At 41.3% G+C, this 24294-nt stretch overlaps 1 protein-coding gene across 3 annotated transcripts in view; it reads right to left on the bottom strand.

Moving 5' to 3' along the window:
• Positions 1 to 4943: 4943 nt before the first annotated feature.
• ARID5B (AT-rich interaction domain 5B) overlaps positions 4944 to 24294 on the bottom strand; it is a 267599-nt gene continuing 248248 nt past the window's right edge. For all 3 annotated transcript variants that reach the window (XM_060241097.1, XM_060241096.1, XM_060241098.1), the window contains 2 exons: positions 18529 to 18727; positions 4944 to 12657 (listed from right to left, as the gene is read on the bottom strand). In XM_060241097.1, coding sequence (XP_060097080.1) covers positions 10513 to 12657; positions 18529 to 18727 — 2344 coding nt within the window. In that variant the 3' untranslated portion in view covers positions 4944 to 10512. The remainder of the gene's footprint in view (positions 12658 to 18528; positions 18728 to 24294) is intronic.

Genomic DNA, 24294 nt, shown 5'->3' with positions numbered 1-24294 from the left:
TTTAATTGAACCTTTGGCTATTGTAGTATGAGAATATCTGTATATTTCAGCATTGACTTTGGTTCATTTGAATCTGAAATCATGCTAGATGCTGATGTTACAGCATTAACTCACCAGTCTTAACTATTCAATGTTAATGCTAAATTAATTGCAGAGATCTCAGCTGTATATATTGCAGGGATCTCAGGTATATATAGAGAATGACCAGTTTTCTGGTCATCTTTGAAGCCATCATGGTTATATAGGAATGCTACCATTAAGATTAATGTCCATTCAACATTACTTTTCTTTATAAACCTGTTCTTAAAGATCAGTGGAGAAAGACTAGAATATTGCCACTTTAATATCTAGATTTATATGGACATCCCAGAGAATCTGCAATAGTGTTGTATAACCAGGAAGTGGCTGCAAAAAAATCATAACAGGAGGACAATAAAACTTGCATTTAGCGCATCTTATTTGCATCCAGGAGACAGAGCAGAAATGACAAATTTGTAAGGTTCCATCAATGTTTGCCTCTTTTGCAGGCTGGTAGAAATGAAAACAACAAATATTTCCAATTTCTTCTCCACCTCCTCAGTGTCCATGTGAAGAAACACAAGGAACATACTGAAAGTTATTAGTATCTGGAGAACATTTGTACTCTTTAGGTAAGTTATTGTATAATGATTATAAGACTGAAGTTATGGAGGGAATGAAGCCGCTGTTATTGTAATGTTTAAAAATAAACATTATGTAATGGTATGACTTTTGCGGGCCGTATGTTTGACACTGCTGTCCTACAGCATTCTCAGTTGAATTGGGAGAACTGTTAGACACAACCTCGTCCTGCTTGTTACAGCCCTCATCCTATACGGCTCTTTTCCATGCAGATCGTATGATCCCCACCACATTCGTCTTTGGTGGTGCTCTTTCCTTTTTCACCAGCTGAAAAGCTGGTTGAATCCAACTCTATGGCTGCAATTCTGCATGCCCTCATTAGGGAATAAGGTCCAATGAACTCTGTGTATTGAAAGTGCCAGGGTGGTGCAGTGGCTAGCATGTTGGACTCAGACTTATTTACTTTATACCTGGCCTTTCTCCTCACTAGGGATCTAAGGCACCATTTTATCCTTATAACAACCCTGTGAGGTAGGTTGGACTGAGTGTGTTGTGTGACTGGCTTAAGGTCCTCCAACAAGCTTCCAAGGCAGCACAGGGATTGGAACCCAGACCTCCCCAGTTCCAGTCCAACATTCTAATCACTGCACCACACTCCCTCTCAATTCTTCTCCTGAATCCATTTCTTGTCTGCTATGGCTTTTGTTCATGCACGTCCCATGATGTAAAGGGAGAAAATATATAAACAAGTATCTCTGAATAAACATGGGTAGGATCCCCTTCTCTTTTTGAACGGACTTTGTACAATCTTGTTCTTGATCCTTAAATGAGAAAACATTGTGTAGATTGCTGTCAAGATAACTGAAATTTTCAACCAAGTGTTGCTTTTTATATGTCTATTTTACTTGTCTTAAAAAGAGTTATATTTGTAACTAGAGAATATAGTTTTGTGGGGTTATGCTAGTGTAGCTCCTACAGTCAAGCCACTAAATACTTCATTTGATTTGAATTTGTTGTCCGACTGCTTGCTGTCAGATTTGTCAATACTGTTTTGTGTAGCGTATTGATCTGATCATTATGAGATTATGCTCTCATTTCTAGAAGCCTTGTTAGACCTCAGAGAAGCAAGGGCTTCAGTTCTTTTGCCTGTTGTAACATTTGCCATGTGCTCCAGAAAAGCAATGCATTTTTATCAGGACCAAGCAAAATATCACAAAATATTTAAGTGTGAGTTTCCCCGAACTGTTAATCAAGCTGGACGTGAAGTATGAAAGTGGGGGGTGGGGAGAGAGAAAGATATTTCCTGCATCCCAGTTCAGGGGGTGGGCTTTGAGTTCTTGTATAGGTCTGTGTCTGTCCCCATGGTTACTGGAAAATGGAGGTTCATCCCATTTTGTGGTGTCTCATGGACCACGAACCTTCACAAACCTTCCTGGTTCATTTCATGAGGTTTGTGGTGAGGTAGAGTACCCCCCTCCCTTGCAGGCTAGAGATGCCAAACTCACAGAGAGTCTCCAGCTAATTGTCTTCTACCTGCCCTCCAAATTTGGTGATGATTGGCTGTGTGGGAACTGAGTAGTGCCCCCTCCCCAAAACAGGTGTCCCAAGGAAAGAACTCTCTCGGGGAATCAGAGCTGCATTCAGGAGGGGTATGTTGAACAGCCCCCCTGAAGCTACAGGTATCTAACTTGCAGACCTCCCTGGGATGCCCCTCTACCTGCCCTCTACGTTTGGTGATGATTGGCTTGGGGAGGCAAGGACTGCCTACCTCCTCATCGTAGACATTGTTGCTATTGGTGGGCAATCCTTCTCAAGCCCAGGAAGTGGTCATCTGCCGCCTCCCCAAGGATTACAGCGTGAAAGACCAAATAGAACAAACACACTGTTAGCTGTAAGAGGACACAAATGAAGAATGATGACAGAATCTTGTTCTATTTTTACACAATATTACTGCCTCTTAACATGGAGCATTAAAGCAACAGGCAGAGTACATAAAGTCCAATAAACAAAGAAATTAATTCACAAAGTCCATTATAAGTTCACATTCATTAGTTCTCAAATGGAAACCATCAAGTCCATGAGAAGTCCAATATGAAGTCCTAGTCCACACAAGGATTCTAGCTAATCCCCTCGTTCCAATGACTTCTTCGTCAGTGAACCCCTTCGTCAGTGAACCCCAGATAGTAATGGCATGTACCAAACTATGCCATCATAGTGGTTTTTATGTCCGCCCTGTATATTTTGTAGGTCCAATTAATTAATTGCGTGATTAAGTCCAAGTTTTCAAGTAATTATTTTGGACAAGGCACTCTATTTAATTTCAAAGCACTTAAGGCTATTTTGTCTTAGAAATATTTGTCAGTTTGGTGTAGTGGTTAAGTGTGTGGACTCTTATCTGGGAGAACTGGGTTTGATTCCCCACTCCTCCACTTACAGCTGCTGGAATGGCCTTGGGTTAGCCATAGCTATCGCAGGAGTTGTCCTTGAAAGGGCAGCTGCTGTGAGAGCCCTCTCCAGCCCCACCCACCTCACAGGGCATCTTTTGTAAGGGAGAGAAGATATAGGAGATTGTAAGCTGCTCTGAGTCTCTGATTCAGAGAGAAGGGTGGGGTTTAAATCTGCAGTTGTCTTCTGTTGCTTTAATGCTCCATGTTGAGGCAATAATGTGTAAAAATATAACAAGATTCTGTCATCATTGACATTAATTAAAATTGTTCTTCATTTGTGTGCTATTACAGCTAACAGTGTGTGTGTTCTATTTCACCTCCCCGATGACAGGGGTTTTTTTTGGGGGGGGTGGCCTGCACACTCCCCCTTGGGCTGTTGTCTGCCTCATTGTGGACCCTTGGAAGTGGCCAAGGGTCTCCCTTGGGCCTGGGAGGTGATCACCTGTCTGTCACCTGTAGATGGGGAAATCTTGGGTGCAGTCAAATGAGCTTGCTTGTATGGGTGGATGTTTGACAAGGTAAAGGTTTGCATAGGTGGATGTCAGTCCATGAGGTAGGTGTTCTGCTATGAGATAGATCTTGGTTCAAGAGGTGTTAGGTAGGTGTTTTGTTATGAAGACCCCTGGTGACACCCCAGTACAGTTGGCCACTGGTAGGCTGGCAGGATGGATTTCTTCCTCCTATGATGAGTACCCCTATCCCCCACTCTCACCCTCATAGCACAAACGGGGGTTGACAATTAGGTGGGAGGGCGGATCCTTGGCAGAGGCACCCACTGGCTGAGTCCCTCTGCTTGGCTTGAGGGCAGGGACAGGTGTGGCTTAGCATCCTGAGCCCATCAGACACTGCCGTAGCTGGGGACAGGAGTTCAAAAATCCCACTGAAGGGCAGCGTATGGCTCCTCAGCCAAGGAACCCACCGGCTGAGCCCCTTTGCTTAAGCTTTAAGCAGAGCAGATGCCTCAGAACCCTGAGGAAGCACCAAATACACCAACTCCACTGTTCACAGACTTCCAGTTGCCTTCCTTCTCTGCTGGCCAAGTAAAAACAGCTGCGTGTGATCTGGGGGTATGTATCTGTTATGCTCCCATAGAGCAGAATGAAAGCTCTCTTGTTGGCAGCCAGTGCTGCCTAGTGAGCTTTGGAGGGCTGCTATTGGTGCCTCCAGGGCTGCAGAAGTCCATCCCCCCTGATGCTTTGACAATTGATTTCTGCCAGTGTATCTTGCCTCATGAACTGCTGACACGAATGGCACAAAACTCTGCAAAAACATGGTGGTTTGTGGGAGACTTGATTGCATGAACCGTGGGTCACAAATTAGGTGGTTATCGCGATGAGGTTCGTGTCCATCCCTATTCAAAACCATATAATCTATACAGGTTGCAGAATTCTTTTCTCGTCAGTGTTCAAGCTAACATGATACAGAGTAACTCTTCTCCTTTATAGGGGATCTGGTTATCTGTCAGTGAAAAGGCCCACCCACAGGTGACATAAGAATTTCTCATGTGTAATGGAATGCATGAAAATATACACTCACATACACCTTCTCCAAACAGCTCTGTGAAGACTGAGCATGCTTCCTATCCTCAAGGAGCTGCAAAATGTTGAGGCCAGATGTTGTAAGAATTGGAGAAGGGGGAGGGGAAGAGCAGAAGAGAAATTGACTTGGTCCAATCTCGAGCAACTTTCAGTACACAGGGAGGCAGTCGTGATGGAGGCACAGTCATGGACACGTCCTTACTCTAATTTTCCTCCCCATCTAGAATGTTGCAAGATTTTAAGGGTTTTTATTCCTTTGAACAGGAAAGGTCAAAAGGTCACCTGGACCAATCTGTAATCCCTTAAATGTTAAGAACTATTTAGTGATGTATTAGTCAAAACATGTATTAAAAAAGGGAACAGATAGTAACATTTTTTATTAAATATTACAGTGGATCAAAAAGTACAAAATATCTTTTGCTTGCTATGTGATTGGGAAACTATTGGCACATAATACAGTATCAAAAGCATTAATACGTACAATTTGGAAAACATACAAAAATTGAGTGTTTATAGTTGGCTCAGCTTTTTCTCTATCTTTCCGGTAGTGTTTAAACTTATTTAATGTGAAAGGTTACTCAATAACCCCCTTTATTATTATATTTTTTTTAAAAAATGGGAAACTATATAATATCACTGGGCCATTTTGTTCTATATACAAATAATCACCTTACAGCGCATATAAGCTACAATAACTTGAATCACAAGAATGTATACACTATTTACAACAAAAGAAAGTTTGGAAACGAAGTATAAACAGCTAGTAGATTTTGCTGCCTTTGTTAGACCATATTTAAACGAGGGGTCAGGGAGGGGGAAAATACATGTAAAAATATCAAATACATTTACAGCAACATTGGATAAGTGCTCACAATGAGAGTTGCAATAATGCAGAGCTGATGTCAGTGAAACCAGGTTGTCAGTACAAGCATTACAGATTATGAAATTTGACCATGTTCACTGTCACATGGTCTGACCAAGTGGAACGAGTGACTAAAAACCAATCTCCCCTTTCCAAAGGCACACAACACCACACACAATATTTCTGTGGCCACCTCCTGGCTTCTGTGAGTCACAACACCATAGGACAGAGTTCAGGGTTTGTGGGCATTTATCCACCAAAGCAAGGCCTCATTGACATACTACTGGTGCCATTCTGGCTTCTCCCGTACATTCATTCAGGTGGCTTAACCCAGGTAGTTAGGGCTGATAGGAGGGTCACATATGACTTTGCCCTACCAGAGAGCTGTTCCTAACATGGCATGTAGCCAGCAGATCTGCCTAGCCATGTGGAAATTTAGTCATCTTATTTGAGGCTAGGAGTTACACTGAAACTTAACCATCTATTTCAATTTAATTCAGTGGCAAAAGGCCTTACCCAACAGAGTTCTGGAATTTTTTCGTGCTTCTAAAGTCTTTCACAGAGACATGACATGGGAATGGGAGGGTTTTTTCCTTTGCTAGCTTTCAGAATCTTTAACAAGAATTTGTTGCAATTGCAACATTTCTTGGAATCAGCTCTTGGTAAATGGATTTATTACTCTGTTGCCAATTAGATTCCTCTGTTTTCTGTACCAACGTACCAATAACAATAGTTTGACTGCATGAAGGGAAACTCACACAACTTTCATTCATTAAAAAGGCCCCTTGAACTCAAACAAAGCCCTATTTAAAGTCTGTCTCTGACACAGAAAATTTAACATTTAAGAGAAATCACAGATTTGTTTTTAAAAAGCATTCTTGAATAATGCACAACCCTCCTACCGAGGATTATGCGATCGTGGCTCATTTTGACCAATGCACTGTGAACTTTATTCTTCTATTGAACAAAGAGGGAGAAATCAAGTAACCCTGCACTCTGATATTTTAGAACAGTCCGAGCACATTCCAAAATAATGCAATAAAACTGAAACTGGAGACTTGTAAAATAAATACATGAGATTAATGGATAGGGTTGCCAGGGCAAACTTTCAAAAATAAGGTAGATTCAGTTGGGTAGCTGTGTTAGTCTGAAGCAGTAGAACAAAGTTTGAGTTCAGTGGCACCTTTAAGACCAAAAAAGTTTTATTCTTGGTACAAGCTTTCACGTACATGCACATTTCTTCAGAAGTGTGAATGCACATGAAAGCTTATACCCAGAATAAAACTTGGTTGGTCTTAGAAAGGCGCCATTAGACTCAAACTTTGTTCTTTTAAAAATAAGGGTTGCAAGACCTGTGAATACAAGAGCAAGCGAGCACCCATAATGCACACCAGCACACTGCTTCAACAGAGGGGAGCAGTTTCACATCTGCAAAAAAAAAAGATGCATGCACCATGCTACTTTTTCCAGGGAACATTGCCGGGGGGGGGGGGGGTACCATCATGAGCCAATAGAAATTGCCTTCATCTGCATTGAGTAACTGACAGGGCTGTGCTGTTCCAAACCAAAAGACAATTCTTTAAAAACATCCCTTAACATAAGAGCGAGGAAACAATCTGACATGCTGATTATCCAACACAAATCAGAGGCATTGCATTCCCTGGCTTACAATACCAGGCCCACAATTCTAACAATATCCATTACAGGTTTGTACAATCCTCATCTCCCCCCTCCCCTCCTTCAGTAATAACATTACTCAGGTTTAGTGCAATTTTTTTTTAAAAAAAACAACTAACAATGCCGTTTATGGCATATGATCAAACGCAACTGTGATTGCTGTTTTCTTTCTTTAATATTTGAAGTGCAGCAGGGAAAAAAAGTTTGCGTTGGCACATTTAGGTTCTAAATTCTACTAGTCTTGCTTATGCATCATCAGTTATAGTTTTATCACAAGAACATAAAAGCATTTAATTGAAGATAACATTGATCTTTAACAGTAGATGTCTATTATTCTGGTCCCCCCCACCATTGTATATTAAATAGGTTACATTATATATTGCAATTGGCTTCATATCACAGGATATTTTAATATAGGTTGTCTGGCATTGCATGCAAGGTGTTCTTTTAAGTAGTTTCCAGTAGACTCCAGTAGTTTTTGATGGTTTTTGCATTTGAATTGCTATCTGGGAAGGGTTCAGAGCACAACCGGTTTTCACGCTGTAAAAAAAAATGCTTCTGCTGTCCGCACTTCAAGACACGGAGCAGAGGTGTCCCATAAAATGAATCCACACAATCATAAGGCTGCTTTCCTGAGGGGGGGGGAACCCACCACTTAGTGACTTTTTACTCTTTAACAAAAAAACCCTTACGACGTGGGGAAAGGTTGCTGAGTCTCAGCCTCCGTTAGAAGCCCATGCAATTCTAGTGGGTCTGTGTTTACCTTGAGCCCAACTGCTCTTTGGGCTGCCCTGTAAACTGGATTATTGGTGACAGCCAGCTGTTTGCAACATGGGAAGATGGGTCAGATCCACATGCTGCTGATGCTTCGAGAGCTGAAGGTGAAACTTGGGCAAGTCCATGAGACCTGAACTGACAACTTCCAAGAATGCAACTGTGTTGTTAAAGCTACCGTGCAGATTCTATTCAATGTAGATAACAGTCACAGTTTCGTTGACCTGACCACAGCTAAACACAGCACCTGAAATGCCACTTGTGGCAATGGGCAGTGTCCAGAGCTGACATAAGACAAGAGACAAGTAATTGGCAACCTGTAGGCTGAACCTGCCCTTCCCCATCCCTGGGGGTGGCTTCTCCTCAACATAAAATTCGTTATCAAAGGCCTTGTCCCCATTATATACCTCAGACACGCTCTCTCCTATAAGCCCAGGCACATGGAAAGAGCTTGTTAGCACCTTTCCTCCTGTGTAAACTCCAAGAGTCTGCCCCTTATTATGTAATGACCTACGCTACTCTCTCAAAGATGCAGGCCGAGGGCTCTTCAAAAACCCTCTGACCCAGTACAAACAACAACACTGGGCAATCAGAGATGTCACTTCTCACTGTTGAGGTGTTCTTTCCTCATACATAAGCCAAGACGAAAGCCAGTGAGAGCAAGCAGCCACATGAGGTCCACCATTGTTGCCGTTCATGCATGTAAGGGGGACATGGGGTTGTGCCTGTGTTGAAATGTGCCTCTTGTCTGTGTCTGAGTGGAGAAGACGACTTTGTCCGAAACCTCTCCTGTCTTGTGAAGAAGAAAGTCAGTGGGTGAAGCCAACATTACAGGCCTCTTTGAACCCTTGCCCAGTTCTAAATATATATCCTTTAAAAAAAACATGGTCTTATTTCCTGAAGTAAATCTGGTCACTCTGCCTGTTCCAGAAAAACATCTCAAAGACAGTTTTAGCTTTCAGCAGGGATGTTTCCCTAAGAGTGAATAGGACACCCAGGCTCAGGAAAAGTTTCACTGACTTTAATAACTTTTGTTCAGTGGGACCATAGAGTCAAGTACTTTGGGATTTAAATGCTTTACAGATTTAGCTGCCCTTATGGTTTAATGCTAAATCAAATCTTAAAAGTGCTTCCCTGGAACAAGAGAGACTGCTTTTTAGGACCGATGACCAGGAACCTCCCAGTGGGCCAGAAGGAACCACCAAGCAAAGAGTGCCAAATCTGTCCCCCAAACTGCCCTTCAAACTCTGGTCTGCTCCAAGTCATAGCCTCTTCTCTGCACAACATCAGTTCTCAGCCAATCCCCCTTCCGGAGCACAGAATCCAGGCCGCCTTGTAACTAGAATACATTTTCTCTCTTTTAGCGGCTAAAATTCTTGAAATAGTTGCACAGCCTACAAGAAAGGTCTTCTAGACTCCTCTGTTATTGAGTAACACATTGCCAGCATAGTCCTGAATAAGGTCCCTTTCTAGTATGCAGGGCAGTTTCACAGCCTAGATAAGAAGAAGTACAGTTCCTAACAAATTCACAGACCATGATTACAGCAAAGCCAAATCTCAGTATCCGCTCGAACATCAACTTATGTACAAATTAGGACTGTTCTGACAGGTGAGGTGAGAGCTTGACACCTTTTGGGATCAGGCCTTGGGAGGAGGACATGATGCTTGGAATTATCACACGATTGCATGATCTACAGTAAGCTTCTTGTCCATTGTAAAGGCTTGTCAAAAATGGATGCTTTTGTTTTGTAAACAATGACAATAGCTACTCCCCCAAAAGCTGCTCTTAAAAAAAAAAAAGAAGAATAAGCAGAGAAGGAAAAAATACAAATGTGTTAAAAAGGACCCTCAACAGCCATCGCTGTTTTTTCCTTTTACACAAAAAAGTTGCAGGCAAAAAGACTTTTAATTAAAAAAAGAACACCAAACAGAGCACAGGGTAAATGGAAAATAAAAACCTATATAAATTATACAAGCAAACCTGACACTAGTAAATCCTGTTTGCCATTTTTGAAGCAGGTATGTACAGTCCAACTGAACAGTGTTTACTTTTTTCTGGTTTAATAGTGTTAAGGTTGGTTTGTACTATACATTGCATTGATTTGGACTCCTGCTAGTCAGGAAACAAAATGGTACCCAAAGAAGCAACATCTGTTGATCATCATGTGTATTGCCTAACTCCTCTTCCATCAGACTGGCCCTTTCTTTCTGATTTGAAATGCTCCAAAGCCACTCCTGGGAAGTAAAGAGGGGAAGTGACATACAAAAAACCCCCAGACCTTTTTTTCTCCAAGAGCAAAAACAAGGCCTAACTTGCCACCTGGTCTGCTCTGCGACTTGTTTTCAGCAAGACAGAGATCCTTTTGGAATCCTACTAGGCAAAGTGACTGTCTACAGAAGAAGCAGATTTGGGAGCTAGAGGTGAAATAAAGAAGCCCAACGGAACCAGTCTTGTCTCAATCACATTTGAAGCATTCGGCAATCAGAGACAAAACCGCTTATCCATTAATACAAATACAGATTTTCTTTTTTTGTTTGTTTTAAATTTTGCAAGACATCACAGGCTAAAGGAATGTTGCTCTTTTTTTGTTTTTGTTCTTAAAGGGAGAAGGATTTACAGTTTTGTGCTTGGATGTACAGAAGACAGCTGAGAAGGTGGGAAAGCAGCCTGAGGATTGATAGCAGCCAAAGGATAAATGTTGTTGTGCAAAAGGTCACCATACGAACTTCCGACAGGGGTTGCCGCAGCTAAATGCCTGTAAAGCTGCTGTGAATTGCCAGGGGAGGTAAGGAATTGTCTCTGCACCATGAATGAATGGAGTGCCAAAGGCTGCATTAGTGGAGAAAGCACTGTCTGGTTTTTCAAGTACTGCAGAGGATGAGAGTACCCAGCAGGAATGCGGTTGCTCAAGCCGCTGCAGAGAGTCCCTGGGTACAAGCCTGTGAAGATGGGGCTTGAGAGGGGGAATTTGTGGCCCTCCAGCATGCTGCTGGAGGGCAAGCCATGCACCGGTTTGCTGCTGTCAGCCTCTGGCTCAAGACCCTTGTCTTTAGCAGGCGTTTCCTTTGGTAAGCGCAGGGGTGAGACAGCACGGATCTTTTTTTCTGACACAGCTTTGTCCAAATCCTCCAGGCCGCGCTTCAATGGCCGGGCCGCCCCGATGGGTTGGATATTTGTTTTGTGGCTGAGGATGGGGTGGGACATGCCTTCCATCTTCCTCAAATTCTGCGGTTTGCCAGACCTGAGGAAAGGCTCGCCGTGCTGCTTTTTGGGGGCCAAGACAGTCATCGGAGAGACACGGCAAGCTTTGGGATTACAGTCTACACCCAGAGGCTGGCCACTCAAGGCTTGGAATTGAGGGATACTTTTGCTCTCTGGCTGCCCCGCTGACCCATGCAAGAGGCCAGACCCCAAACCTTTTACAGTCTGCTTGTGAGAGCTTTTCGGAAGACTCAGATCAGTCGGCTGATCGTCTGCCGAGGCTTCCAGTGGGCTCTTTTTCTCTTGCTGATGCAAAAGAGGATGATAGCATAAGTTGCGCTTGTCTGGGTGCTTGTGCTGAGGGAACATGGAAATGTTTTCTGACTTTCTGTACATGTCCCGAAGGAGGTACTTGGATGTCTGTTCGTTATTAAGGTGGTGTTCTGTATGCCTATAAAGACTGTGCAGGTGAGGAGACGAGTAAAAGTCTGTCAAGAAGGTGGGCATATGGGAATGGTGGAGGCCTCTCTTTTCATTCATTCTGTCTTTCATATCCTGAATTTCTGATTTAAGAGCATAGGATTCAGCCAGAGTGGTCAGGTGTTGCTTGGTAAAATCGCAGCACTCTGAATCCACTTTCTTTAACAGCAATTCGTCCCTATAAGTATCGTTCACAGATTTCCTTTCTTCTGAACCCTTGGGCTTAAAACTCTGTACATGTTGGATCACAGAAGGCCTGCTCACTGCTGTAGCCTCCATCGCAGGGACATGAGGAGCTTGGGGCATGTTCAAGGACTGCTCTTCTCTGCTGCTCAACTTTTTCTTGCTGATCAAAGGAGGGGGTGAGCCGTACGGATAGCTACACGAGAGGTTTGCCCCACTGACCTGGGACAGGAGCTTCTTCTTCGCTAGGGGTGACATGATGCCTGGATTGCCTTTGGAGTAGAGCAGTGGCGTGTAACTGAAACCGGGATCGCCATTAATGGAACCTGAAGGCTCTTTTTCTTTGAACATGTCAAAATTCTGCACGACAAGGACTTTGGGGCTCTGCTTCAGTGCATTGTGTATGTCCTCATTTCCTAACTGGTCCACTTTGACTGTGCAGTTTGCAATGTAGTCTGCCATCTCTGGGAGTTTATTGTCCGCTATCTCATTCGGACTTGGCAGTTCGACGGTGGAGAAGTTACTGAATGGAATTTCGTGGACGTCACTTTCTAGGTAGCTGGCAAATCTCTGTGCTCTGGGTTCCTGCTTGGGTTCATCCAGGTCCTCTGGTGGACTGGATAGTTTTCTGGCTGTTGAATCCAAAACAGCTTCCTCATCTGAGGGCACCAAAGTGCTTGGAAAAGAGTCCTCAGGTGGAACCTCTTCCTTGACTTCCTCTGTGTATGAGTTGGTTTCATTTGGGTCAGCCTTATCCAGAGGAGCACTTTCAGCTGTGTCCGGTGCTGGAGACTGGTGCACTTCTATAGATGGCTTCATCTCATCGACTACATTTAGTTCAGATAAGCTTTTCTCATCTGCACATTCTGGATCCTTCTCTTGTTCAGATGAAACCTAAAAGCAAGCAAGCAAACAAATAAATAAAATCAATTGCTAGCAGTGAGGGGGGCGGAAAAACCACTGAAACATGGGAGGGAAAAAACCCTCCAAAATTTAAATATAGGACATAGTAGAATCTCTCAGAAACAAATGTCAATCATTTTGTTGAAGTCTGAAAGCTTTAATAACTACTATTAGATTTAAACAGAGACATCTGTCTTATGAAAATATTAAGAAACAGTAGTTCTCTTTAGGGTCATAATAAGATGTGTTCAATAGATGTTTATTCCCAGACTGCATCAAACAGGGTCCCATCAATATGCTGGTTTGGCAGCATTTTGCTGAGGTTATCTTTTAGTTAAGGGGACAATTACTGCCTTCACAGCGGAATCCAAAAATATCTAAAACACATACATGAGCATATAACGAGCCTCAAACATGGCTGGTTTTACAGCTATAATCTGTACTTTAGATCTAATCTCAAAATGCATCATCCCTCTTAAAATATTTAAAATGTGCAAGTGGGAGGGGGGAAGGGAGAGACTCGGCACTGCTGCCAACATACTAAACAACTGCCATTGTGTCTCAATGGAGGGGGGGCTGTTTTATTTAGAGATTAGACTAAAGCTGTCAATGTGCTGCAAGAGCGTTTTGCCCTCTTCTTCAATCAGGCTTCCTTAAATCAAAGCCAATATAAGCCTTTATGCTCCTTCGTTAATAAAGCTTGTGCACTCAATTTTTGCTATTCATTCCATTATGTAGATAAATGAACTGTGGCCTGGGAGGTCACTGGAGTGCTCCATCTGTGATCAAGCCGACTGACAACCCTTTTCAAAATGACTGTCCCTCTCTTCAAGCAGGCCATGGCAGAAGGCAGTCAAAAAGCTGCAGCCTAGTTTGAACTCTGCTGTTACTGTTATTCAGCACCCCCCTCCCTTTCTTAGCTGCAAAGAGGAGGCATTGGGAGAGTTATCATCAAAAATGCTGCATTAAAGGGCGTAGTAGTGCAATGCAAGACAGTCAGTGAATCAATCCTCTCCAAGATTTATGTCTTTGCAGCTGCTTTTAAATTTCCCAGTGTGTTAGGCTTTCCTATTAGTTAAAGTATCTGTTACTCATAGTGACTGCTTCCATGTATATTACATACATAGCAGAGAAAGGCAGCCGGAAAAAAAAAAGCTTTTGGGTTTTGCAGTCCAAATACCATCATTAGCCATTTTGCAAATATATATATATATATTCAAGCATTGGTCTCTAGAGCTTACACAATTACAGGGAAATACCAGACAGATGAGCAAAGCAGAAAGGAAAAAGGACAATCATGTTTAATAACATGGGCAAAACTTGGATGGGAGTTTCTAGCTGTGGTTCAGCAGCACTGTGCAGCAGAAATGATATTTCCTTTTGTACTTAGTCATAACAGCAAATTGCAATGCTAAACTGTAAGCAATTAATGCCTCTAAGAAGATAAGGGAGAAGTATTATAGCTCTTCCTTCTCTGTTCCTCACAACAACATTGTGACGTAGTTTACACTGAGAGAGTGATTGACCCTGGGGTATTTGAGAAGAGGTTTGAACCCAGTTCTCCCTCAGTCCTGTCTCAACACTTTAACCATTCCATCATGGTAGGTGTCTGAGATGACTCCCCCCCCCCCCCGAAATGATTCATTCTTGAAGAACGTTAGAAACCACATAACTTCTCAAGATGAAGCAATTTAAAATTTTACAGCTAGGGAATTACTTCCATGAGACAAACTAGCATGTGAATGTTTCTCATCTCTGCAAAAACAATCTTGGAATCAGATGCAACACAGATCATAATCCTGAGAAATGTGTGGCTATTTCTGTATGGGTTGCACAACTCTCTGTTCTCTCTTAACAACAATTCTGCATGTGACATTGTATATAGATTGCTTTATGAACTTCAGGAGTTCAGCAGCCATTACCTATGTAATGCCCAAGGATGTGGAGGAAAAGGAGAGAGAGAGTCACTACCATTTAAATATAAGTGATTGGTTAACCAGGACACTGTGATGTAACGTGGTTAGAGTGTTGGCTTCGGATCTGGGAGATGCTGGTTTGAATCCCCACTCTGCCATGGAAGCTTGCCTGGGTAATCTTGGGCCAGTCGCACATTCTCACCCTCACCCACCTCACAGGGATGTTGTGAGGATAAAATGGAGGAAAAGAGGATGCTGTAAGCAGCTTTGGGTCCCCACTGGAGAGAAAGGCAGGGTATAAATGAAATAAATAAATAATTTGAATGGTTATTTCAAAGTCCCAGGAGCGAGGAAATTGACAGGACACAATCCAACAATGGCAGTCAAGACATCCCTCTGAAAGCAATTTAGTAGGGCACAGTTAACCAAATCTCATCTTTATAGGGCTTTAGCAGGGACTAAGTTTCTTTTCTCTGGATTACACCCACTGTCTTTAACCATATTGCCTACCCGCACAAGGACCCTAGCTGCTGAGGACATGGGCACAGCTCTACCCTCCTGCTGGCATCCTCCTGCTCTTCCCCCCTCTTCTGTGGGAGTGGAGCCTGGTGCAGTGAGCTGGTAGTTGCCTGCTTTTCCTAACCCACCCAGAAACCTAAAGCAGGGAAAGAAAGCGCAAGAGCGGAGGAAGCCCCTGGAAAAAAGGATGGAGTTAAAAAGGATGTTACAGGGTTCCCCCTTAGTTTCATAGCTCCTGTAGGAGCTGTATTTACTCACCTTAGTGTCAAGGGCAAACACAGATGCATAATGATGCAAACAGTGGTCAGTGATTTATATGGTACATGTCTGTTTCCTTCTCTCACTGGTGCCAAAAAATAATTCCCTGACCTTTCCCTATGCTGGTCTTATGGGGACTGTTATTCCCAGCTTTTGTTTTTAAAAAGTCTCCTAGCATGGTTGTGTTGTAAAGTGCATACATATGTATTTTATCTTTCTGTGCAAAGAAAGTATTAAGAGTTTTAATAAAGACGTGTGTAATATTTGTTCATGTCTTGTGGCTCTCAAACATCTGACATTTATTTAATGGGGCTCTTACATTAAGCAAGTTTGGCCACCCCTGCTCTGGACCAAGACTGGAAGGAATACAATAGGAAACATCACCCTGCATGTATGCAATTGACGAAGGCACAAGGTCAGATTCTTGAAAGCCTCACAAACATTCTTTTACCCTGTATTACCTATATTGCTTTTTAACTCCTTTCTTGGTCCTATATCAACTTGTATATTGTTTTTGTATAATAAAGTTTTTTATTATTGTATCATGAGCCTTTATGTACAGACATTGTTGATCACTGAAGAAAGCTGTTTTGGGCCAAAACATGTCAGGTCACAATAGTTCCCTTTTGTATAAATTGTATTTTTATCGTATAATGAGGCTAAAGTTGGGCCGATAAATGTTTTTAACCATACATACATGTTTTTCTGATAATGGGTTTTACATATAGTTCTTAATAATTGGCCCTATTTTGGTATGTTTTGTTGTCTTCAAATCAGAATTCTAAAGAATGCTTTAATCCCTCTTTAGAATTCAGGTTCATAAACAAGAAACAAACCACTGTTTATTAAACCATATCACAATAACCTTAGTTTATTCTAACCAGAAAGCTTTGAACCTTAGCTTGGTTTGCAAAAGGAGGAGAGAGGAAAAGGAAGACAATGTAAACTAAGCAGTCAATGAGAATGAGATCCTTACCAACATTGTTCTACAGGAAAAGAATTAGGAATACTTTTTTAATGTAGGAAAATAAAGGCCTCCAGCAACCCACGGGTTAAAGGTTTTTGAAAGCATTGTTCTATTCCTGATAAATTTGGGAGAATCTGATATTAAAAACATCCACATTATAGTCTACATGAGAAAATAATTACATTCTTGCAGTGGGAAACCCACATAATTGCATTTTGTGTTCTTTCTAGTCTACTTCCAATCTAAGAACTTGACCTATGACTTGCATTAAAAAAAATAACTGCAGTTGAAGAAAGCAGGAAATTTGAGATACCAGACAACAAAAGTAAGGAAGTTCAGAGTTTAGACTGACACTCCGTTGCTCGCTTGTTACATTGCATTTAGCTATTAGGGGACATATGGTATGCAATGCAGCAGAAGAACTCACTGATCCAACCCCTCTCCCCCCACCCCAGTAAATGACAAGGCACAAAGAAAAGAACAAGTATGGAATGCTAGTCATAACTTTGAATTTCCGTGCTTTTGGCAATCTGTGTTGCAAGCTTGAAGTGGCTTAAGCAGATCTGTATACCTCTCTCGTGTATTTTAATCAAGATCATGCCTTTTCTAAACTCGTCTCTGTTTACTATTCCTTTTTTTTAAAAACTACGAAGAATCTGTTGCAAAGAAATTTCTTCATTGTGAAAGTGTAAAAAGCATCTTTTCATTCAAGCTCAGGCTTGCAACCATCATGGATTCTTTGCAGCAATTGCCCTTCATTTGCAAGCTAGTGATGGGCAATCCAGAGGGTTGCCAACTCCCAAGTTGGAAAATTCTGGACATTTGGGAGAAGTGGAGTGTGGGAGAGAAAGGTTCTGCAGACAGATGGGACCTCAGCAGGGTATAATGCCATAGTGTCCACCCTCTAAAAGCAGCCATTTCTTCCAGGGGAACTGATGACTGTGGTCTGTAGATCAGTCATAATTCCAGGAGATCTCCAGACCTTACCTGAAGGTTGGCAACTCTAGCAAACCACACTGGTCTCAATTTGGAATTTGACTTAGTAAAATCTATCAAAGAAAATTTGCCTGCCCTCAGACCTGCACCAGTTTTAATACTTGACTTGAACCTTGAAGTTCAATTTGTTTTGCAAAGCTTCCCACACTGGATTTCATGTGACAAGTTTTGTTTTTTAATGACACTGTTTCCCAAAAAGCTAAATTGCAAACTACAGGGACCTAAAAATGGCAATGCTTGCAATATGAGGTTCTGCCACATGGGGGCAGTGTCTCCAGAGCATTTTACTATACAAGAATTAATGGGTAAAAGACAACAATATATTGTCACATCCTTACTATGTCAGTGGTGGGTCTAACCACTGGCTTTACACTACCTACTCAATCCTCCTGTATATACCCAGTGTATGTGAACTGATGAGCACACAGTCTGGAACAAGTTATTTTTGTTCCAAATTATTTTCGGTCAAACAACATTGTAAAATGTATCTTTGAAGGGATAATCCTGGTTAGAAACTATCTCTGGTAACCTGTGACATACAAATACAGGGTTAACTCAGTTAGTTCCAATCCCCCATAAACTAGAGTTGAGAACGAAGATTAAACACAGATTTACAATCCAAGATTCTACAGGAAAATCTAACTCCTGTTAATGTGTACAACTGCTTTCATATGTCACAGATAATTGGAATTAGTTTCTAACCCTGGATCTTCTGTGCAAGGAGGAAACAGCATGGTGCCTGTGTGAAGTAGAAAAGAAACTGGGTTCATGCACATCCCGTTTAATGCTGGCAAAAAGTGATGTCTGAATGCATCCATAGCGCTTATGTGCCTTTCCGTAGCCTGAGAAGTCAAAAAGCCCAACAAGTTTTGAGTCATGGGGGGAACTGAGTCCTCCTTCCTTTTTTTTTTTTTTTTTAACAACAGGCTCCTCAAATACATCATGGACACCAATATAATTTCAAATTAATTTACTGCAAGTTGCCTAATGCTTGTTTGAAGGGCTGTCATGGCAAGGGGGGAATCTGAAAACTGCCAGGAGTCAATACCCACATCAACAAAAAGTATCATGAACACTGACCCTAAAAGTAACTCTTATTAGAGAGATATAATTCAGTGGGAAATTTTATTTCTGAATATATAGTGGTCAAAACAGCACTGCAAAAAACTAAAACCATTAATTAAAAAAGGAAAGACAAAAACTAACCTCGGGTGCATCCTGGGACTTCTGTGTATTATCTCTCTCTTTTTTGCTCTTTTGGCTTTCATTTTTGATCCGTTTTGTTCCAGACAATTTTGTCTTACTTTCACTCTCCTGGGGAACATTATCTTGTTTTCGAGGTTTCACAGGAGGTAGTGGCTTATCTTCCTCTCCTTTAATAAATCTTTCATATGGCAGGATTAATCTAAAGAACAAATCATTGATCAGTACTAGAAGTTCTCATCAACAAAGGATTAAAAAAAATGTATTGGCTACAAAAGAGTTCTTTGTAATAACCATTTTGTAAAACCTCAGATAAGAATGTTCAGTGTCCAAATCACAAGCTCAGTTTTAACAAAATACAACTGAACCCACTGAGTGCTTCCCATAGTAGGTCACTTCACTGACAATCAGCAACTAACTGAGTTTTGCTGGCAAGTACACAGTTGTCAGGAAATCATAGCCAGTCCTCGTCCTCTGTTGAGCATACCCAGATGCCAAAAGCATTTCCAGATATCTGCTTCTTATGTTCACACTTCAGTTTTTAAGATGTACACGTGTAAAATAATAGAACAAAGTTTGAATCCAGTGACACCTTTAAGACCAACAAGTATTTATTTATTTATATGTACTCAAAATAACATTTTGTTGGTCTTAAAGGTGCCACTGGACTCCAACTTTGTTCTGCTGCTTCAGACCAACACAGCTACCCATTTGAATGTAAAATAATGCAATGGTCCCAGACTAATCCAGCAAATCAGCCTTGCTGTGCTTAAGCCTGAAAGATGGGGTGAATAAAAAGATGAGTTTCGCTCTTTCAAAAAACTTTAACAAGGTTGAATTGGGCCAATTCATGCCCTGGGTCTGAATTCTTGAAATGGTTACCAAATTAGGTTTGGAACTAGACACTTCTTCCCCATCCTGATGCTGCTTTTTGATGCCTCCTGGTATATCCCCTCCTGTAATCCCTATGCCATCTAGCTTGGCCATTTTTGACCATCAGATACATAAAAATACAGATGTGGTTTCAGTAAAGCACATGCTAAAAGCTACTAGTGGACACAGAACTTTCCTGCTGTCTTCCTTCCTCCAGTCACCTTCTCTGAAAAACCGACATGGAAGGTTATGGAATCGACATGGTCAAAAAGCCACGAATTCAGAGGGGCTGCAGTGTAGAACTGGGCAAATCACTCTCAAATCACTTGGGAAATCTGGGCAAAAACACACCCATCTTCTTCCGCCTGTAGTGTTACTGTGGGTGAAAGAGACCTGCTCTGGCATCAGCTCTGGGAGGTCTCAAGGGCTGTGAGGGGAAGTGATGTGGGGAAGATCTGCCATTGGCAAGTGCCTTCTGGTGGGGCTTCACAGTATCTAACCCACTGTGTGCAGTGTTTGTTCACATATTTGAAAGTGGAGGCAGAGTTAGAGGGGGCAGGTGCCCAGAAAACGTCAACAGGAAGTGCAGGAGGCAGTTGGTCTTTACACAACCCATCTCCCACCACAACGCCCCTAATGACAAGCGACAGTTGGCTTTACAATCTGAATCTCAGTTCAGAGATAAAAGTTTTCTAATGCATTTCAATATGATTAAATTAATGTCTATTTGCTGGACTAATAAAATACTCAGTCTACCTTCTACAGCCTGAACTTTAATATGGCAATTAAGAAACAGGTTTCTGCGAAAAGAAATACACTTTTGCTTTTTAAATTTAGCAATCTGTTCAAATATCAAACTTCCTTAACTTGTAGCTTCATTGACGAGTTCAGGACAGACAACTCTTTCGCTCAGACACAGATTTTTTTTTTTAGACTGTTTCAGAACCAGCTCCAAGCCATGCAGTTTTAATTTAAGATACTTTTAGATGTTCAAACACAGTTCGGCTTCAAGAGAGCTGGGATTAGCTGGCTTGTGATTTCACATTTTAATAAAATGCAACATAAATTATGTTAAAATGTAAACCTAATTTATGCCATATTAGAAACAAAATTCATTATCTGAGCATGCTCTGACATGAGTATGTGCAGAGAGGCGTGAATAATACTTTCGAGCCCTGAATTTGGCAGCAGGCCAGTAATGAAGCTAAGCAACATCCACAGGGAATATTGGTCTTCAGATCCCATTACAGACGGAGTTTAAACATGTTACAGCTGCTAAAACTGAAAACAGCTCTCTATGCAGGCTTAGTGAAATAATACAGACTTTGCCAAATACTTGCTTCCCACTGTAACATTACAGTTAATGTTTATGTAATAAAAAGAAGCATAACAAGGCAGAATGAAGGGGAAAATATAATCTTGTTCGTGCGTGAGGTGGCAAATTTCATCAGTAAGAAGCCCAAAACACCCAAGTGACACTATAGCATCTTCCTGTGCAGAGGACTTTTAAACCAGGGAGATGAGATTGGGTTTCACCCTGAGCAATACATATGTACCCTTTCTGCCATGGGTTAGAATAAAGAAACAGGTAGGACTAAAAAAACATTTTTTAAACAGCAATAGTTGTTAGCATTGTAGAAAGGGTTGTTAGACTTTGGTTGCCATGGGAACATGTGGGCCACTGAAATCTACATATACTCTGTCGGCAAATGTTTCAAAAGCTCATAGCTTTAAATTAGAGGGTGCTACTAAAATCCACCACTGGCCTCTTAAAAATAAAATATTCTGTGTGATCACCCTCCTGGTTTAGACAGGAATAGAAACAAGGCCAGACTTGATCAAGATTAGTCAACTGTTAGCACTCTTTCTAAAATACCTTCCGTGGTGATTTTAAATTTTATCCAACAAAAAAAGGAAAGAAAGAAAGCATTCTGCCTCTCTGTTGTCACAGGCACCCCCTCGAACTCATTAGATCTAGTGATAATTAGGAACCCTGGTTGACAAGTTCGACATTGGGAATACATTTCCATTTTAGCAGTTTTGCACTGAGCTCAGCAGCTGGCAGAGAGACAGCAGTAAAAATACATTTCGCATAGCTGGTCAAAGGCCTAGCGCCAACAGCAGGAAATCTGGAATTAAATGTTTCTTGTATTTGGAGAGAGGCATGACTAAGGTAAAAAATGAATTGAAACACAAGGATAGCTTGTTCTAGGGCAGATGCTTCACTCGCTTCTACAGAAAATGTTAATGCAGTGCTATTTCTCTACAGCAACTGGGATTTTTTTTTAAAGCAACGTTTACAAGAGAATATAACATAACTGTATTGTAAAGCTCAGAGGATTAAAATGAAGTTTAACACTGCACATTTGCAGTTTGACAGAGAGGTTTCCATTTGCTAGAATTTTCAGTGAAATTTTCTCTCTCTCTTCAGTTAGCCTGCCATGGTACAACGAAATTATGCACAGGATGTGATCTTATCATCTGATTATTAGAAGCTATTATAGTACAAGAGTAATAAAGCTTGTGGAACATTCAAACCCAACATACGATTACAACATCTCTCTCTCACTTTCACACACACACACACACACACAATTCAGTCAAATGTAGGCCAATATTGCCCAACATAGGAAGAATCTGGTTTTCTGCTTTACAAATAATTCCGCAGAACATCAGCATGCCTGAAATTAGTAGCTTGTTTTTCTGTGTTAACTTGCTGTTACATTGCTGGAGACCTGAAAACCCCACAGTATGAGATAAAGGGAAGCATTTCCCAAACCTGAACCCCCAAAATGGCCCAGAATGTGCACAGACCTCAGAGAAACCGAACCAGTTACATCTGAGGAAAGTTCTCAACAGTGGCTGTGTTTGTCAGAAGAAGTGAGGGGAAAAAACCTTAGTTCATGAGAAGGAATTTTGCAGAACAAAGTGGAGAGGAGCTCATGTAGTTACAATATGTTGTAATTATTAGTATTCATGCAGAACCATTAACATATATAGACTTTCTTACATACAAAGGGAGACAAAGGTCCCTGCCCTTGAGAAGCTTACAATCTGAATTTCATCAGGAAAGCCAGAGGGAAGAGAGAAAGGCATTAGTTTCCAAGTATATCAGAGCTGTGTTGGTGGTGGGGTTTGACCAATGCTTTCATCATAAATACAATTCAGTTCTTAATAAAATGCATTATTTATAGGATAATTAACATAACTAGAATGTGTAAGCAGTAGCGTATTAAAGAACAATCCTTTTACAGGCAGCAGATTTCAGAACAGCACGGGGCTATTTCCCCCCCCTTGGAATAATACAAGAATAACATTTTCCAGCCCAGAGCAGAAACAGTAGGGAAGTCTTTGCCATCAGCTGAGCTCCTGATTAAATTCAGTGACTGTGAAAAGATTATCTCTTTTTTCCCCTTTAAAATAAAGACAACTGTAAAATCAATGCAACTTCAATGAACAAATCAGTGTTGTATTAATCCTGACTTACTACAATCAAAGTGATATTACATTTAATTGTGGCTATTCCACCCCACCCCCCCCAGTTCTCTTTCAGGAAAAAACACAAGATTTTGCTTGGCTAAACCTTGAATTAAATAATGGTGCCTGCTATGTTGGGTTTTTAGCTTTCTGCATTCTCTGATGTAATGAAAAATTCAATGTACTTCTCTGCAGCTGAAGTCAGAGGTCATCAAATCTATTACTGTAATGTAAGTAATCTGGCTTTCTGCCATCCTTTTAAAAAAAGAATGGAATGGGGGGGGGGGGAAATCATGGAGGCAGATAATTTTGTATTTACAAATTCTAAAATCCTCTGGGGACTCTATCTCATCTCCAACAAAAGGCAGAAACTTCACATTAGAAAAATGTATTTCACAGCATGTCAAACATGTCTTCATCATTAGTATTTCATAAAAGACATTAAGGGTCGGGCTCTTTTACTTCATTAGCCAACATTCCTTCCTCGTGCCATGGGAAAGATATAGCTCCAAAAATTTTTAAGAGGAAAAATAGATGTATAGTTGTTTTTTATGCTTATTAATGCCTATGCCAAACAAGTATTCTTTTAAGCCAAACTCCAATGAACAGAAAACAGTGGGAAAATCCATAGTAATAATTGGGTTACAAGAGCTAAATTCAAGTCCAGTAGCACCTTCAGAGACCAAGAAGACTTGCAGGGTATTAGCTATGAAGAATCAAAACTCCCTTTGTCTGATACAAGGTTGTATCTGATGATGGCAGCTTTGACTCTCTAAAGCAGGGGTGTCAAACATGCAGCCCAAGGGCTGGATCAGGCCCCTGGAGGGCTCCTATCAGGCCTGTGAGCAATTCACTGTCATCTGCTTCCTTCTCTCTTTTTTGCTTCCTTCTGCATCACAGCTTGCTTTGCCAGGCTTGCTCAATCGCACAGGAGCTACAGAGCAAAGCCTCTATTTTCTCCATTGGCACATGATCAACTGATGTACAAAAGCTCACGGTGCCCAGCCGTTTCATGTTTTCCCCTGGATCTAAGGCTCAAAGCATTGACCACAAGATTTCTGTAATGAATGTCAATAAATCAATAGTAGGTTGGCAATTTACAGACACATACCTGAACAGCATACTCAAGAGTGCTACAGCACAGACATTGTCACCAGATTTTGATGCAATAATTCAGAGCAAGAGATGTCTGTTATCATGAACTTAAATAAACAAAATATTGCAAGAGTGCTAATGTTTTAAGCATAGTTTATTTTAAGTTTTAAAAAGATCTTTGTGTTTGTCGGTGTCCTTTATAAAGTTTATATAGTCGCTATCTGGCATTACATTTTATGACACACATGGCCTGGCAAGGTCTCATTTATGTCAGATCTGGCCCTCATAACAAATGAGTTCAACACACCTGCTCTAAAGCTTATA

This window comes from Heteronotia binoei, chromosome 6, assembly GCF_032191835.1.
Source record: "Heteronotia binoei isolate CCM8104 ecotype False Entrance Well chromosome 6, APGP_CSIRO_Hbin_v1, whole genome shotgun sequence".
Lineage (NCBI taxonomy): Eukaryota > Metazoa > Chordata > Lepidosauria > Squamata > Gekkonidae > Heteronotia > Heteronotia binoei.
Note: the sequence above shows the minus strand (reverse complement) of the source record. Positions and strands in the feature narration are given on the sequence as shown.